Source organism: Camelus dromedarius, chromosome 1 (genome assembly GCF_036321535.1).
Source record: "Camelus dromedarius isolate mCamDro1 chromosome 1, mCamDro1.pat, whole genome shotgun sequence".
NCBI classification, from domain to species: domain Eukaryota; kingdom Metazoa; phylum Chordata; class Mammalia; order Artiodactyla; family Camelidae; genus Camelus; species Camelus dromedarius.
The window spans coordinates 104453387-104471451 of NC_087436.1; the positions used below are offsets into that span (position 1 = coordinate 104453387).

Below are 18065 nucleotides of genomic sequence, written 5' to 3' on the forward strand. Positions count from 1 at the left end.
TAACCCGCTAACAGTTCAACAGAACAAGATCAGCCAACCTCATGGTATTTTTCAAAAGAGATTTTCTAATTTTCACAACAATTACTGACACAGCATATTCTACTCAAAAGATTTTTTAAATCTTTTATTATCATCAGAATCTAAAATATCTCTTAAAATACTTTCAAAGCAGTTAATCTTCATTCTTAGAGGGTGTTTTTGAGTTTTTAGTAACCAAATGCATACTGGAGCCATATCTAATAATTAACATAGTAATTTATGAAATGTGCTTACTTCAAAACCTAGATGTGTGATTGGGGTTCTGCCTTTGGCCACTGATCTCGGTTCTGGGCCAACTAAACTAGAATGTAGTTTCCTTTTAAACTACACTTTAGGAGGAAAAAAATCTCTGCAAGAAAAAGATGACAGGTTGCTCTCGCGCTGATGACCAAAGTAAATGGGACACAGTTGTGAAGAAACAAATGCCAGTAAGGTGAAAACATGAAACCCTGCACCCAGCAGGATACGCACCATGAGGCAGAGAGTGATGAAGCTGGGAGTAAACACGACAAATAATGATGAAAAGCCAAGCAGTGCTATTGATACCAGTAGGAAGAGTTGGACAGTCTGGGAGAAGACCACGACTAGACAGTGGCTAGAGGAATTTGGGGAAACAGTAACAGACGAAAGAGAGTCAACTCTCCCATTCTCTGAATCCACAGGTTCCTGTTCTCCGCCTGCATCACTAGCAACATTGTGTCTGTACTCACTGATGCTAAGAAAAGCAAGCATCCATCCCGAAAGTAGTTAACCCACTGGGGTGCGGGGTTGGGGGCTGCTTTGCATACCTTCTTTTAAAAGACCATTTCTAAGTTTAGTATCTTACAGTCAATTCAGAGCAGGAGCTATATATGTCTGACTCAATTTCCAAAACTTGGAGAGAAAGATGAATTGTGCTTATTATCTTTTAACCTCTTATTTTGGCAAAGATTTTTTCCACTTTTCAACTCCCAAGTGTAGAAAACTAATGTACAAATTCCATTGCTATGAAACAATTTACCAGAAGTCTTCATTCTCTTGTTTTCTAGGGAGGAAGAACCTGTATTTCAAACACAATCTTAAAACACACATATGCTGACACTGCCCTACATTGAAGTTTTATTTTTTAATAATCCACCAGAAACTCTGATCATCTTCAATAAATCTATAAAGCAAGTGTCTGCTGTTACTAGGACACTGTAATAGGCAGAGGTACTAATCCAAGAAAAATAATACTTTAAATATTATCAAAATCCTCACAAAAACAGAAGCTCTAACATTTTGACCACCTTAAATACTTGTAACATATCTGATTTATGGGGGTTTTTTTTTCAACATTAAACTTCATATTTAACTTCTGAATTAAAGAAGTACCAATTAATGAAAAAGTCCTAAGACAGAAGGAACGGGGAAAATGCAGTAGGTGGGTTTTAGTATGTATCATCAGGTTTTTGTACTTTTTCATTGCACAGGTCACCTTAATCAATGCAAAGAAATTCCTCTGCAACTAGGAAATACTATAAATTTCTTACCCATGAGCCTTTAAAGTATTTATCAGGGCAAGTGTGCGCGTGTTTGTGTGTGAACCCCCCCCCCCAAATAACACAACAAAAAACAAGGTTTCATAGCTAATTAACTGTTCCCTTCCATCAGAGATAAAACTACTGAGATAATAATCCTGTTTTAGGTATCTGACTGAAGTCTTCTCTGGCTGAGGTCAGTTGGCAATATAGATTGATAAGATTGAGTTTCACACAGTTTCCCAGTTGAGCATTACTAGAACTTAGGTTTGCAATCCAGTACGCGTACATATCCTAGAAACATAAGTTTTTACAAAACTTTATTGTGTGACACATTCATGACATTTTCCTATTCTGTTCTTTTCTGCTTCATTTAATGGGACGGGGAAAGGAGAGGCAGCAACTTATTAAACTGACTCCAGAATGGCTGCCACTGGCAGTTTGAAAACCACTGAGTTGATTAACACCAGAATGCATGAGAAGGGGCAGTATACTGGATTACTCTGCTTGATAAAACGGACTTGGTTAATGCTGCTCAAAAGCTGCAGCTATTACGTTCTCCTTTTCTTCTCCACTCCTTAGATAATTCTCCTGTAATAACCTTCACTTCAAATGGAAAGGATGGTAGGGGTATCCTTGAAGGCAATACAGAGAGTATGGTATGTACCATTAGAAGCCACAGACTGGAACCTATCCTGATCACTTCTCAGCAAGGCAAAACAACATAAAACTAATACCACTTCTGAGGGACATCTGCGACATGGCAGGGGTACACTTTAGTGGAACTAAATCCAATCAACATATATACAGATGTGTATATATTTTGTTTATTTTGTATTTTTAAAAAATGAAACAGAAGTTTAAAAAAAGTACTCTTTTTTACATTCACTGCACTGATATTTTATTTTCTATTATAATACATGTCTTAATGCTGATAATAACACAATATATCAATTTCTTGATCCACTAATGTATGGGTTGAAACCTGCAATTTGAGAAACACAGCTTTAGAGGACACACAAACCTACCTAGCAGGATAAGAGGACCACAGGTAAATTACCAGTCTCTAGTGGCCACCTTCTTTTACTGATGAGAAAAAGCTCAAATATTTGAAAACATCAGCAAAGAATGACTGTTTATTCAACTCTAGGAAGATCATAAAAGAAAGTATGAGACTCAGGATAAGAAAAAATGTAATAGCATCATACCCCCCAAAAAGAGGTTCCTGATCTGGCATTTAATAATCATCACCACTGTTAATCTAACACTGGCTTCTTGCATGCTCAATCCTGCACTAAGTATGTATATCACTTATTTATATGTATATATACATACATAAACACATACATAAAATGCAATATATAAATTACATGCTTATGGTATTCTATTTTTAATATATGAATTTATATTTTTTTCCACATCATCCTTACAACCCGTCAAAACAAAGTATTGCCAGATCTGAAACACAGGTTGGCTGGCCACAGAATCTGAGCTCTTAACCACTAAGCTACAACTCTTTCAAAGGGAAAGGAGTTCCCTCCCACCTCTGGCTGTGCATCAAGAATCCTCTGTGGCATTAAAACAGATGCCCAAGTGCTATGCTAAAAAGATTTTTTTAAGTTGAGGTGGCAACTATTACAGAGAACTATATCTATACATTGTAAACTATGTATAAATATCATCTCCAACTCATATCAGAAAAGATCTTTTTGGAGAAAAAATTCTGTTGTATTCGACATAAAATACCTAGTTCAATTTGATTAATAGGTAGTTGACTTCACCTTGAACTTAACTAGACCACTATTATTATAGTTTACAATTTAGTATAAAGCAGTTTTGTCTTAGGTTTAATAACTAAATTCCATTAAGAATTTAACTGCTGACAGGACAAAATGATCTTAACATAAGGTAGCCTAAGTGATAAAAATTACAGACTATACAAGTGTATTTCTATTAAATTTATACACCCATGATTTAATCTTTATCTTCCCAATATATTTTCCTTCATTACCTAAAAGATAAAGAATTCTGAATCTAATGTAACATTAATAAACTCAGCATTCTTCCTGGGTTGATTCACTTCCACCACCCTTAAGAAAACACTTGGTAGCAAGTACACGGTACAAACTTAGGAAGTTTCCAAGGTTCTGAATAATTAAGAAGTGGTTTTGACTACATCACTCAAATAAAATGCTATGAACATAAAAACCTTAAAAGATTTGATGGTTAGGTGGGTAATGTGAAGCCTAGAATTACAGCTACTAGCAACCACAAGTAACAGTGGGACTACATACCACAAACACATAAAGGATTAATTGCATACGTATAAAACAATATCACACAACTAATAATCACTCATTTTCCTCTCAGTAAAAATTCTTTGTAAAAGAAAAAAGCAAACTATTAATGGTCCAAGTAAAAATTACTTTGTTTGGTCAAATTAATACCTCAACTGAAGAATTTATCCAATTACTTCCTGTTTAAGCTACCACAAAATGACAGCACTGCAGAGAAACTAGTCTATGATGTAAACCAGAAATATAATTACAGACTAGCACATGAATAATCCCTAAACTATTTGGTCAAAGAAATTATAGCCCCAAACTATTAAAATCTAGGGAAAATATCTACCCCGAATCTCCTATAACCGTATCTCAAAAAGGAAAAGAAGAAAAAAAATTTTAAGAAATCACTCAAGGTTGTGATATGTGATTTTTTAAAACAAAAAATACTTGCATTAAACCTATATCCACATTTGCAATCTAAATATTAAAATATCTTAAAATACGTGATAATTAAATATAGAATCATGAGCGTTCATTCTACCCATGACCTTGGGGTCACTGGAAGGTTTCTAAAGCATACCTTTTAATCCACGCCATGGTACTTCAAGAACATGTTAAGGTAAGCCACAGGTTGGAACACTTCGATGCACCTCAAAACACCTCAGCCAGTGTATCTGTATCATTCTCCTTTCCTTTTGAGATCATAATGGTTCCGAAGAACTACAATGCTTCCATTTGAATGATAGTTTCATAATTTCAATAACTTAAAAACAAAAACAAAAAATAAGGACTTAAGTGTTGTTATGTTAAGCCACTAGTGCGCTGTGTTAACTGCTCCCATGACTAAGAAAAACAAAGCAGCTGCTGCTGCTACTACTACGTAACACTGTCATTTCTAATGTGACCCGCGTGTGAACGAGGAGGAGTGCATGCTTAGTGGTCAGAGTGGACGGCCTTTGCTTTTACTGAGGTCTATCCAAAGCCCACAGATCTCTTTGCCCCAACTGATTCTTCAGTTTTCCTCTCAAGGAATGAAAATAACCTAAAAGACAGGTCTGAACACTTGGTAGGTGCCAGATCCACCTCAACTGACCAGCTATTCTACTCTGTTTTGAATGAGAGCTGGAAATCACCCACATACCTGTATAAAAGGGAATCTGTTAACAGACACCACAGGGATTCCTTCAAACAATGTCACTTCTGGTGTTAATATTATTGACTCATTTTAATTCCATGGAAGTCATTAAGCTGTAAGGAGATTCAGTTTCTAAAGCTTGCTTCTATGAAGAGCATGCATATAAATGAACAGATAGATGGCTATCAGGTTTTAGTGCTGCTCTGTGATTGCCTTGGCAAGTTACCTGGTTCCTCCTTCCTCCTCATCCCACTACACCTTTCTTACATAAAACCATTAAAAACATCATTGTTTAAATGATACAGTAAGAATTCTACGTATCACATTTTAAATCTAAGAACTCACTCTACTTTTGCTTCAAGTTTGACCCTCAAGTTACAAGAAAGAAAGAATACGCAACTACACAAAGGAAGTAAAACTGATAAATTATCAGTAACACACACGTCCATTCATGTTGTAAAGCAATTAACATTACTTTAGGCTGACTGATAAGGAAATTTTTAATAAAAGCAAGCCATAAAAAGGGCTTCTAAGGAAAGAAAGTAGCTGGGAGAGGTTTGTTATACTCTGGGTTTGTGGAACAGCTTGTGTAAAGTTTAACAGTCAGGAATGGAAAATGACAAAAGTTTCCCAGCTAAAGCTAAAAAGTATGTGCTGGAGAAAGAGAAATTATTTCCTGTTTGAAAGGGTAGATTCAACTGATGAAAACCTCTCAATTTCACTGTCAGAAAAATTACACACTCCTGAGATTTAGATTTATTGCACATTGTGGGGAATGCAGATTACAAAATGTAGGTCACTCTTCAGAAAGCTGATAATGGTGGCAGAACTGCATATAGGAAAACTCTACAGGGTAGGCGGGAAGAACTAATGAAGAACAGAAACAAGGGCCCTGGTCCAATGAAATAATTGCAACCACAACCATCTTTTTAAACTGATCATTTTACCACTTTAGAACAACCCCCTGACCCTAACCCCTCCAAGCTTAAAACCTTTCAAAGCCTCTTTAACAATGTTACAATCTCCTGGAAGGACACTCAGGCTGTTTCCTATATTCTGCTGCTCCAAATAAATGCATCCTAAACACAACTATCAGGTTAATGTTCCTGAAGTACAGCTCCTCCCTTGCACATAAATAATGTTAGCCACTGGGAAATAAGGTAAGATACAAATACATTAGATAATAAAGAAAAGAATAAAAGCCTCAGTCTGCAGCACTCATTATCTTTTAGTTTTCAGAACCTGTTCTACAGGAGAAAACTGACACTCTGTGGTCAACTTACTGATCCAAGAAAACATGCAACATGAGAAAAGTACTAGGACTTAAATTTAGATCCTATAGCTTTAATGTTAGCACTTTTTCTACAAAATACTGCTGTAAAATATCGTTGGGGGATAGGGGTGTACTGGGGCCAACATCTGTTGACAATATGCAAAGAACCATGCTAGGCTTTTAGCGTTATTTTATTTCATCCTGATTGACCACTCATTAAAACTGACTAGTTGCCTTTCTTTCCCCCCTGCAGGTGAGGGGGTTGAGGCTCACAGAGATTTAGTACTAATCTGTTTAACATAATGCATCAGAGACTGAAAGTGGTGGATCAGATACTTCATCACACACGTCCAACTCAAAAACCCACACTGCACGTGCTGCTATGCCAAGCTATCTCCCAGAAACAATCAGAAATCAAATCCAACACTTAAGCTTATTTTTCAACCTGGCTGATAAAGCAATAATCTAATTTTATAACACTTCTCATTCAAATGTAGTTAATATACATAGACAGATTTTTGGTTATGGTTTAGCAACAGACTGTGTGTACATTCACTAATGCCACTAAGAAAGGTCAGAATCATATTTACTCACTCAAATCGGAAATTTCATTTTATTGCTACAAAGGAAATTCAGTTTTTTCATGAAGTTATGCACTTTAAGATCTTTTAAGGTTGATTTGTAAATCAAAGCAGCTATCAATATAAGCTTTAAGTGACAAAATAAAAATGAGGATGACAGTTATTTTCCTTAAGAGGACGCACTGCCATGTTTTCCCAAGTGGGCCCTGGCCCATGGTCTGCCTTGTGGGAAGCAAAACATTTACTAGCTGAGGGAAATGAGGCCATTCAGTCAGGTCATCAGGAATAAAAAAAATAAAAATTAAAAAAGAGCAGATGGTCAACACTCTACTATGCTTCAAAACACGATTAAATTAAAAGAGTAACAAAAAGTGCTGAAAAATTCCCCAAATTAAGGACAGGAAACTCCAAAGGAACTTCAAATTTGAATAGAAACCATGTACTACAGTGCATTCCAAAACTAACTGCAGAAGTGATCAACAGAACTACGTCAATGTTTAGTAACAAGTTAGATGACTCAAAGAAACCACTTTTTAATTGCTGAAAGAAAAATTTTCAGTTACTATATTTAAGGGTTCAAAACTGTCATAGGAAGAAACTTCAATGGCCCTTCAAAAACTATCTTCATCAGTAACAACATAGCTTCTGTAAAATTCATTTTTAAGCATTAGATAAAGTCCAAAATAGTTGATCATAAAGGGAATGTCCATTAGAAATTCTGATGCCCAACTACATACCGTTTAACTGCAGAATTAATGTATATTAAAGACCTACGCAGCTGTCTACAAAGCATTTCACTTGTTATAGAAGAAGCAGAAATACATTCTCACGCCAGTTGGTACAGCCTCCTTCACTGCGCTGTGTCCAAAGAGGGTAGCCAAGGTAGTGTTTTTACATTAATTCTCACAGGCTTATTACATATAAGAAATTTTAAAGAAAAATACCAAATAATGAATTAATGAAACAAAGTATTTTAAATTAGATATCAAAATTTAGGGGATGTGTTCTACAGACACTTGAATTTTAAATGAGTTTTGTCCACCAAGTACTTGGAAACAATTACATAAAATATGAAAATCACATAATAGGAATGTCAACTGTAAACTATTTTTTGCCACTGCTAACAAGGATTTCAAATCTAAAGTTAAACCTAGTTTTAGTAATTTTCAAAGAATAGTCTCAAGAATCATAAACAATTCTGATTCCAATCTTGACAGTAAAACCTGACTCCTTTTCCAGTTAAACACTGGGGGTGAGAGGACATCACGCACCTATACAGCTCAGAGGCTAAACTCAGGATCAATGAGGCCCAATAACTAAAAGACACTCTGGATCTAGCAACTGGTGGAAGAGGAATATTTAGCTAATTTTACTTTTGAGGAACTCCCAACCAGGGAAGCTCTTTTCTTAAAATGTATGTACTAATTTTTAGTAGTATCGATAAAAATTTCTATCAGAGTGCCTGATGCTAGTGCTGCCCTTAAAGTGGCAAACTGCCAGGGGTCAAATGGGATATGCCCGAATTTTTTGCTAGAATTCTAGATGGCATAGTATGGACAGGCGTAATTTAAACATAAATACATGCATGCATACACACACACACACAACTATCCTTTCTGGACCGGTGTTAGCAAGCTGTTATCAGTTTGGGAGACCAAAACGTGGAAAGGGAGATGAAAGAACAGTACACTGTTCAAAGTGTGAGTTAAGAATGTTAAGGAAGAAAAGGTAGTGAAACAGTAAATCAGCTCATAACAAATACTATACATTTATTCAAAACAAGCAAATCAACAGAAGCTTCTTTCCTTTCTAGGATTTGAGAGGAACCTAAGTAAGAAACGCTAAAAAGCCTAAATCAAATTTACCTCTACTATCTTTTTTTTATGTATATGTTTATAAAAATGGTTATGAGTGAATTTAGTTTCTCTGTATCATTTTCTTTCTCCTTGAGTTTAGTTGCTCAGGTTTCTCTTCGTTTACAATAAAATCTAAATTTTGATAGCTTGAAAAATTATGTGGTCATGGGTATAAAGAATGTGCTGATCAAGTTCTGGACTTGGGAGTCAGGAATCGTAGGTTAGAAAGTCACTAACTTCTGACCAAGTACAACTTCTCTGTAGACAATAACAGGAAAAAACTGCAGCTATATAATGCTTAAATAATACTTAAATGTGCAAGCACCTAGAACACTGCCCACCAGAGTAGTCACAGACACTTACTAACTTTGAAGACACAATATGAGAATCAGTTACTGCCAATGTCACAGTTCTAAAACCAAAATAAAACATTTTCCTGTGAGTGTTTTAACTTACTATTCAAGAAATGACTTATGCTTTAAGTTTAAAAATTTTCACGTTTATTTCAATTATGTGGGTGATATCCAATCTGTGGCTCTAATTCATGTCTTCCAGCATGCTCTCCTTTCTCTTCATAAATTCATTAGATCAACAAATATTTGAACACCTGCAATGTATCAGCTTTTTTAAGCACTGAGGATACTAACATCCTTGGCAGCACAGCTCACGATGTAATTAGAATGTCAGATGGTGGTAAATGCTTTGGAAAGAAAAAAAGAAAGAAAGGATAAGGAAGTTGGGGGTGGGACGCAATCTTAAATCAGCCCTCACTGAGGTAATATTTGAGCAAAGATCTGAAGGAGGTGGTGAAAGGATTCCATTCAAAGGGAATGAACAGCAGGTCCAACAGCCCTTAAAACAGGAGTGTTTCAGTGAGGAGACCAGTGTGGCTAGAACACGGAGACTGCAGGAGAGGGTATGAAGAGATGAGAGGTTACGTGAGTTTGCGTGAGTATGGTTGGGGATGTCCATGTACAGTCTTGGGGACACCACAAATCAGGAAAGTCTTAAGCTTTATACTGCATATTTTGAGTCAAGGAAGATCAAGATCTAAGCAGAGGAAGATCAGATGAATCTGATCAGCAGATGAACCTGGCTGCTGAGCAGAGAAAGATAAAGGCATCAGGGAAGAGGCAGTGGAGACCAGCTGAGAGACCACGATGACCATGTGGGTTAAAGATGACAAAACCTTACACCAGAGTGGAAGCAGTGGGAAGTGTCACAGGTGATGAAACCACGGGTATAGTTTAAAAAGAAAACTAACAACATCTGCTGACTCCAGGGATCACGGAGCTGAAGAACAAAGGAGAGCAATGGTGAGTCCAAGGTTTCTAGCCTAAGCAACCCAAACTGAAGTTACTTACTGAGATGGGGAAGACTTCAGGGAAGATTAAGGAGGTGGGTCTATTTCTTTAATTTTGTCACTACATGAGTTGATGGTTGTTCACTAAACCGATTGTGGTAATCATTTCATGATGTATGTAAGTCATCAGTATGCTGTACACCTTAAACTTATTTAGTGCTGTATGTGAATTCTCTCTCAATAAAACTGGAAGAAAAGAATACATTAGAAAAAAAGTAGGGGGATTTCAGCAGTTCAGTTTGGACACTAATAAACCGGATATGCTCAAATATTCTGAGAGTGTATTACAGTTTATCAGAACTTTCCACAAAGAGTAGGGAGATGTGACAAGTCAATCTAGTCTATCTAGTTCTTGCTTGTAGTTGGATTTTTTTAAAATGATGTAAAAGCATTACTTATTGAACAATGTTCTAATAATCTTAGTTTTAATTATGCATCCTCTGCCATCTGTATCTATCAGTGTTAAATAAAACGTCATGTGGGAAAAATATTTAAGGCTGATGCTCTCTAGCCACTAAAATGATTCTCAATCTCAATCCCATAGATTAGAAATAATAAATTTAACAGACATTAATGGAGTGCTTCCCACATGCTAAGCATCCCCTTTAAATTACCAACTACCTTCTATTAGCTCATCTTTTACAATGAGGCTGAAAGAAACTAATAAACCTAAAGAGCTATCCTGTAATGTTAACCACCCTAAAACTAGTTTAAGAGTCTCCAAGGACTTCTTTTGATCTATTGCTTTAATTTTCCATTCCTATTCTTCATCTATATTTTATATTCTGTTCATGCTTTTCAATTTGGCAATGCCAACTGTTACGCAAGTTTGATGTGCAGCAATTTGTGTGGGTTTATGTTTTAATAGGAAATGAACATGAAGGAAAATCATATGTTAACGAGTTCCAAATGTAACACATTTTCCTGAGATGGAGTTGTGTTGAAATCTATTTATAGAAGTCAAAATTTAGGCTGTGGACATAGAATTACAACTCGGCTAAAAAGAAATGAACTACAGAGAACTTGGAACATGAATATGTGTTTTCTAGGGAGTGATGACTAAAGAGAAAGGAACCTCTCAATATACTTACTCTCTGCTATGAACACTGGGGTGCAGGTGTCTTTTTGAATTAAGGTTCCCCCTAGATATATGACCAGGAGTGGGATTGTTAGATCATATGGTAAGTCTATTTTTAGTCTTTTGAGGACTCTCCATACTGTCACTTCTCTCATTTTAACTTAGAAAATTAGTACCACAAAGGAATCAAGATTTGTAGACACAATTAACAGGTAACACCTACTTGATGGCAACTCATCCCTATTTTATGATACCTCTATCATGTTATTTCATCAGATGCAGAGGTTGTTTTATTTCAACTATTTAAAAGTCAAATTCTTTCAAAAACAGTTCTCCAGTCAACCAGCCTAGGACAAGTATTACAACACCTTCTCTGTTTGGGGCACTTGACAGTGTACATAATTCTATACATTTTACTCAATCCTCACAATAATCCAATGATTACATTAAAACTTCAACTCTAAATCCAGTTAACTTTATACTAAGCCTCTGACCACTATGGTGTGTCTACTACTAATAGGATAAGCATTTCGGGTCATTTTTCCAGTAGTCATGATATATTTGAGTTGTACAGAATAAGATCTTCTATAATCATCCCTGTGGTAGCAAACACTATTTTCTAACAGTGGACCTATACAAGAGTGCAGTGGTTTGTACTGTCTTATCAAACTCAGTTGTATTAGATCCACTCTCCAGTTACTTAGAAAAGGGAGACCCACCCCAACAACAAAAAAAACCCCACAAAAAACAAAAAAAACCAAATGCACCCCATGTATCTGCCAGCAGATGAATGGATTTTTAAAATGTGGTACATCCAAACAATGGAATACTAACTAGTCTAAAAGGAAGGAAATTCTTGGAGGTAGGGGTAAAGCTCAGTGGCAGAGTGCATGCTTAGCATGCACAAGGTCCTGGGTTCAATCCCCAGTATCTCTGTTAAAAAATAAATAAAAATAAACTTAACTGCCCCCCGCCAAATAAAAATAAATAAAAGGAAGGAAATTCTGACACATGCTATAATATGGATGAACCTTGCAGACATTACACTAAGTAAAATAAACCACACAAAAGGACAAATATTGTATGACTCCACTCATATGAGGCCCATAGAGCAGTCAAATTCACAGAGGTAGAAAGCAGAATGGTGGTTAACAAGGACTCAGGATAAGGTGGAATAGAGTTTAATGGGTTCAGAGTTTCAGTTTAGGAAGATGGAAAAAGTTCTGGAGACAGATGATGGTAACAGATGAACAACAACACAAATGCACCTAGTATCACTGAAATGTACAATGAAAAATGGTTTAATATATTAAATTTCAAGTTATGTATATTTTGTTACCAAAAAAACTGACTATACTTTGTAGAAACATGTCAACAGTGGACAGTAAATCATCTTCTTCCTTATATTTTAATAACTTTTCACTTATTTTACCCCAAACCTATTTCTTATTCTATTTTTATTATTTTCATAAAAGGTGCCATCTATCCACTCAGCCAGTCACAGCATTCAATCTTCTTCCTTCTCATTCTTAGCCACCAAGTCTTACAAACTGATTTTAACTCTATACCATGGCTTTTATATTTAACTATATAACATTTTTTATTGATTTATAATCATTTTACAATGTTGTGTCAAACTCCAGTGTAGAGCACGATTTTTCAGTTACACATGAACATATATATATTCATTGTCACATTTTCTTCTCTGTGGGCTGCCATAAGATCTTGTGTATATTTCCCTGTGCTATACAGTATAATCTTGTTTATCTATTCTACCATTTTGAAATCCCGTCTATCCCTTCCCACCCCTCCGCCCCCTTGGCAAGCACAAGTTTGTATTCTATGTCTATGAGTCTGTTTCTGTTTTGTATTTATGCTTTGTTTGTTTTTGTTTTGTTTTGTTTTAAATTCCACATATGAGTGATCTCATATGGTATTTTTCTTTCTCTTTCTGGCTTACTTCACTTAGAATGACATTCTCCAGGAGCATCCATGTTGCTGCAAGTGGTGTTATGTTGTCGGTTTTTATGGCTGAGTAGTATTCCATTGTATAAATATACCACATCTTCTTTATCCAGTCATCCGTTGGTGGACATTTAGGCTGTTTCCATGTTTTGGCTATTGTAAATAGTGCTGCTATGAACATTGGGGTGCAGGTGTCATCCTGAAGTAGGGTTCCTTCTGGATATATGCCCAGGAGCGGGATTCCTGGGTCATATGGTAAGTCTATTCCTTATACCATGGCTTTAATTTGATTCTTTCCTTTCATTTCTAATGTCATAGCTTTTATTATAGCACACAATCACTGTAACAGTCTCACAGCCAAACTCCCATCTCAAAAACCTAGCCTTCATAGTTACTGCTCCCGAAATAAAGCTCATGTGTAAAACCTTTCCAAAGGCCACCAATGTCCATTCAAGTTTAAAGTTCTGAGCCACACATTTAAAATAGTTTATTTGATCCAACCTACCTTTCTGGACTCATCTTCCACTAGCCTCTATTGCTTCCTATAACCTACACCAGATTCTTTACTCGCTTTGCCTCACCATATTTACTAAGCTGTCCTACCTCCATGCTTTTACTCACACTTCTCTGTGCAGAATTCCTTTCTTTTCAATTCCTATTGAAACCTATTCATCAACTCTCACAAACTGCTATATATATGGGTATGAGTAACTATAAGATTCTAGAGCTGGCAGCATCTACCAAAACTACAAATGCACATATCCTTGCAACCAGCAATTTCACTTCTAAGTATATGACCTACAAAAATACCCATGCATATGTGGCTACTATAGCCTTGCTCCTAAAAGAAATATATCTACCTGTATGCCAAATGGGAACTGGCTAAATAAATTGTTACACCGATATTATGGATATGGAACACTACAAAGATTTTTTTAAAAAAAAGAAAAGTAATCCTAAATGTATGCTAAGAACTCAAGGATTATTAAATTTTAAAAGTAAAGATAACACATAATATACAAATACAATAATATGAGCCCATCTGCCCTGAAGAAAACCCAAACTATATTTATATACTCATGTGCACTTAAGTACACAGAAAACTGTCTGGAAGAATGATCCCAAATTTTTAATAATGGTTACCTCCAGGGAAGAAAGTAGAACTGAGGGCTTCTAAACTATCATAATAACGATCGAATATATTCCCATATTAATTGAGTAACATTTCAAAAGGGTTACAAACAAGCAGGAAGCACCTACACAGACAATCTCTTTCCCTGCTGATCTATTTGGCCTTATCTAGCTCCTACTCTATCTAACGAGGGACACAGAACTTAACTGAATGGCAGTGACTACAAAGAGCAGAAGCACACACAGCCTATCTTGGCACAGACTTATCTTGGCCCAAACTCCCTAAGGGCACTCACAGCTGCCAGTGACACACTCCTCAGGTCCAGCTCTAGCAGAGCTGAGAAAACAGCCACCGCCTTCTCACCCAGCTACTACTCAGGCTACACTTCTACTGACTTTTTCTTCCATTTAAAGGAATGTTTACAAACACTGGCATTTGTAGTTTTGTTTTGTTTTGTTTTGAATAAATTCACCTGTCTCCAACAAGAACCACCTCCTGACTGGGAGGGACAGAGAACAGAGACTGTATCCAGGTACTCTTGAACAAAATCTCTTGCCTCCAGATTTCCAGAACTCAACTTCTCCTAGCATAATTTAAAAGTTTAAAAATAAGAGGAAGAGCTGCTCCATGATTAGCTGATATCACCAATCTGAACTAATCATTCCTTGTTCTATACCTCAACATTCCTTGCAAAATGTCTCTTTTATAGGAGTGTTCTTCCTTACATTATAGTTACTTGCAAGCATAGCTGGATTCCCCACTAAGGCACAAATGGCCAAGGACCAAACTGTTAATTCATCTTTTATAACACTTAAAGTGCTCAAAGTTCTTGCCTGTTAACAGGTTTTCAAGAAATGACTCCTGAATAGAATTTGTTGAAAATAGTTCAATGCATGATACTAGACAGCTCACAGGTGCAATGTGTTTAATTTCAGAACCAAAATGTCAATAGGCAATATCAAATCAAGTAAGGATCAAAAAGAAGTTTTAACCAGAATTCCATTTCAATGTATTTGGCTAAATGAAAGCTTCGAGCTGGAAGACAGAAAATAGACCTCAAAAACCACTACATGTCACAGACAAAAGCAGTAAAGTATAAAACTTTTAATGGCATTTGAACAGAAAAAAGTTCATCTCTATTGCAACCTAACGAAAAAATGCTGTTTGTATCCCCTTTACATCACATGAGCCTAAATACAATTACAACTTCTGTATCTTCTGATTATTTGATCAGTTTCCTGTGTAAAACTATGCCAAAAAATGAAAAATACAAATCACATTTACTACATTTTGTATCAGTTTTCTTTGTTACCTACAATTGACATTAAAAACAAAATCCTGCCTTCTCACTCTTAATATTTTATGTTAGATAAAATTAATAAGGATGTAAAAATTATTTGAAAAGGTTTAACTTGTTGAAAATACTCCTTGCTAGTGGTATAGTCATGCCGTGCTCTTTAGTATATTATGAATTATAAATGACAACTGCAAATAAAAGTTAACACTTATTAGTAGTAAATTCGGTGTGTAAGTTTGTCCAATATTATCTCATTTATTTACTACCAAACTCTATGGGCAGGTATAATAATTAGTTCCATTTTATAGATACAGAAATTGAGGCTTAAAGAAGTCAAGTCACTTGCAGAAAGTATATTTCAGCAGCAGAGCTAGAATTCAGAGCCCAGTCTTTGTGATTCCAAAACCAATTCAGTTGATCCCTGAATGACACAAGTTTGAACTGCACAGGTCCACTTATACATGGATTTTTCCCAATAAATGTGTACTACAGTACTACCAGATCTGTGGTTCCAAGGATGCAGAACTGTAGGTACAAGGAACCAACTACAAAATCATGGGGATTTTTCACTGCACAGGGGTCTGGGGTCCCTAACCCCCAAGCTGTTCAGGGGTCACCTGCAACTCACCCTATGCATTTAACCCAAATCAAAACAAAACAAAAGTAAAATCTGTTCTTATACAATGTATGGGGTTTTTTTGCTGTGAATTTCTTCTTAGGCAACTAGAAATAGGGGAGTAATGCTGGTGTAAATGGAGGTCATGCTCCTTCATACATGATTTTTCCTAGTATGTTAATATTTTGAGGCCACTGGGAACAAGCTTTTCCACAAATAAAGATCAAAAACTTAGTAACAGATGAATATTTTAAGAAAAAGACCGGCAAATCTACAAAAGTACTTTTCTTTCTTGTAAGTAGTAGTTGGTTCAGTGGCTTCAGGAACTGTTACTCTTTCAGCCAGGTTAACCTATTTGACAAAGCTGCCGGGGCAGATGAAAAAGCTGCAGAAAAATTCCCCTTGTATTAAAACAATGGATTAAAATGAAGAAGGCTACATATGGGTTAGATTTTTAATTTAAATGGAAAGTCTCTTAGAAGTAATGCCCTCCCAGGACCTACAAGTTCAAGACTCCGAAGACTGATGGCAATTCAAAGTACAAATGCTAGTCTTTTGTTTTTTATTAGGATTGCTATTGCTTTTAATTAGTATCCAAGATCAGAGTTTTATGGATTTTCACTAGTCTGCTTTCAACCCTTTTTTCCCCCATAAGCCTTATTACTTTTACTGCACAATTCTGCAGAACAAGTTGCTTCAAGCTACACAGTCATCCCTCAGTATGTGCAGGTGATTGGGTCCAGGACACCCTCAGACACCACAATATGTAGATCCTTGAGTCCCTTATATAAAATGATGCAGTATTTACATATAACAGATGCACATCCTCCTATATACTTTAAATCATCTCTAGATTACTTACAATACCTAAAGCAATGAAATACAATGTAAACAGTTGCTGGCACGTGGCAAATACAAGTTTTGCTTTTCAGAATTTTCTGGATTTTCCCCCCAAATATTTTAGACCCACAGTTGGTTGACTCCTCAGAGGTAAAACCTGCTACAGTGAAAACAATGAATGTATGTTAAAATTGCTACCATTAGAACAAAAATGCAGTAGTAGTGATTGATGCTACTGAATGATTTGTTGTTGATCTTTAAACAAAGACGAGGGGTGGGGAGCAGGGTAGTATAGCTCAGGTAGAGCACATGCTTAGCATGCAGGAGGTCCTAGGTTCAATCCCCAGTACCTGCATCTAAAAAATAAATAAATGAGGATCCATGTCAACTCGTTGTGATCCCAGACAAAGTAGACATGAGAGACACACACCTGCCCCACCCATACACACACACCAAGGCAACTCTTAGTATACTTTCTTTCTTAACATAACCAGAGAACACGATCCCATGGAGGATCAATCTACTGAATAACCTACTGTATAAACTCAGGCAATGAAGTGAGCCGATCCAGCATGTGTGTATTTCCAAATTTATATAGTACCAAAACAGAAAGCTCATAAAGAAAGATAAACATAGTTTGTACAGACAGTAGGCCATTTAAAGCAGATTATTTTGATACACAGTTAGTTATCTAGAATTAATTGTTTATAACATAAAGCATTCTCAGAAAAAAAAGTCTCTCAAGTGATGCCTGGAGACTTAAGAATAGGGTTAAATGGGTTCGGGTTCTGGTACCAACTCCAACATGGAGAGGAGGCTTCCCGCACCAATAAGCAATTCCCTGGACACCAGAAAGGTGGCCTACAATTCAACTCAATTTTGACACTATCTACCCCAAGATGGTCAGATCTCAGAAGTTCCCACGACCCCCGCCTTGGGTTTCAGAAGCCAGTCTCAAGCAATTACCTCTGTTTCTGACCATCCAGCTACATAGATCAGAAGTTCCCATAATCCACCCTCTCCTTGGGTTCGACTAATTTGCTAGAGTGACTCACATAACTCAGAGAAACATTTTGCTTACTACATTACCAGTTTATCATAAAAGG

The 18065-nt window shown here is 36.3% G+C and overlaps 1 protein-coding gene across 5 annotated transcripts in view; it reads right to left on the reverse strand.

Moving 5' to 3' along the window:
• RBPJ (recombination signal binding protein for immunoglobulin kappa J region) overlaps positions 1-18065 on the reverse strand; it is a 199408-nt gene that overhangs the window by 53235 nt on the left and 128108 nt on the right. For 2 of the 5 annotated variants that reach the window (XM_031436391.2, XM_031436385.2), the window contains exon 2: positions 4404-4586. The exons of the other annotated variants lie outside the window; for them this stretch is intronic. In XM_031436391.2, coding sequence (XP_031292251.1) covers positions 4404-4420 — 17 coding nt within the window. In that variant the 5' untranslated portion in view covers positions 4421-4586. The remainder of the gene's footprint in view (positions 1-4403; positions 4587-18065) is intronic. 5 annotated transcript variants of the gene reach the window in all.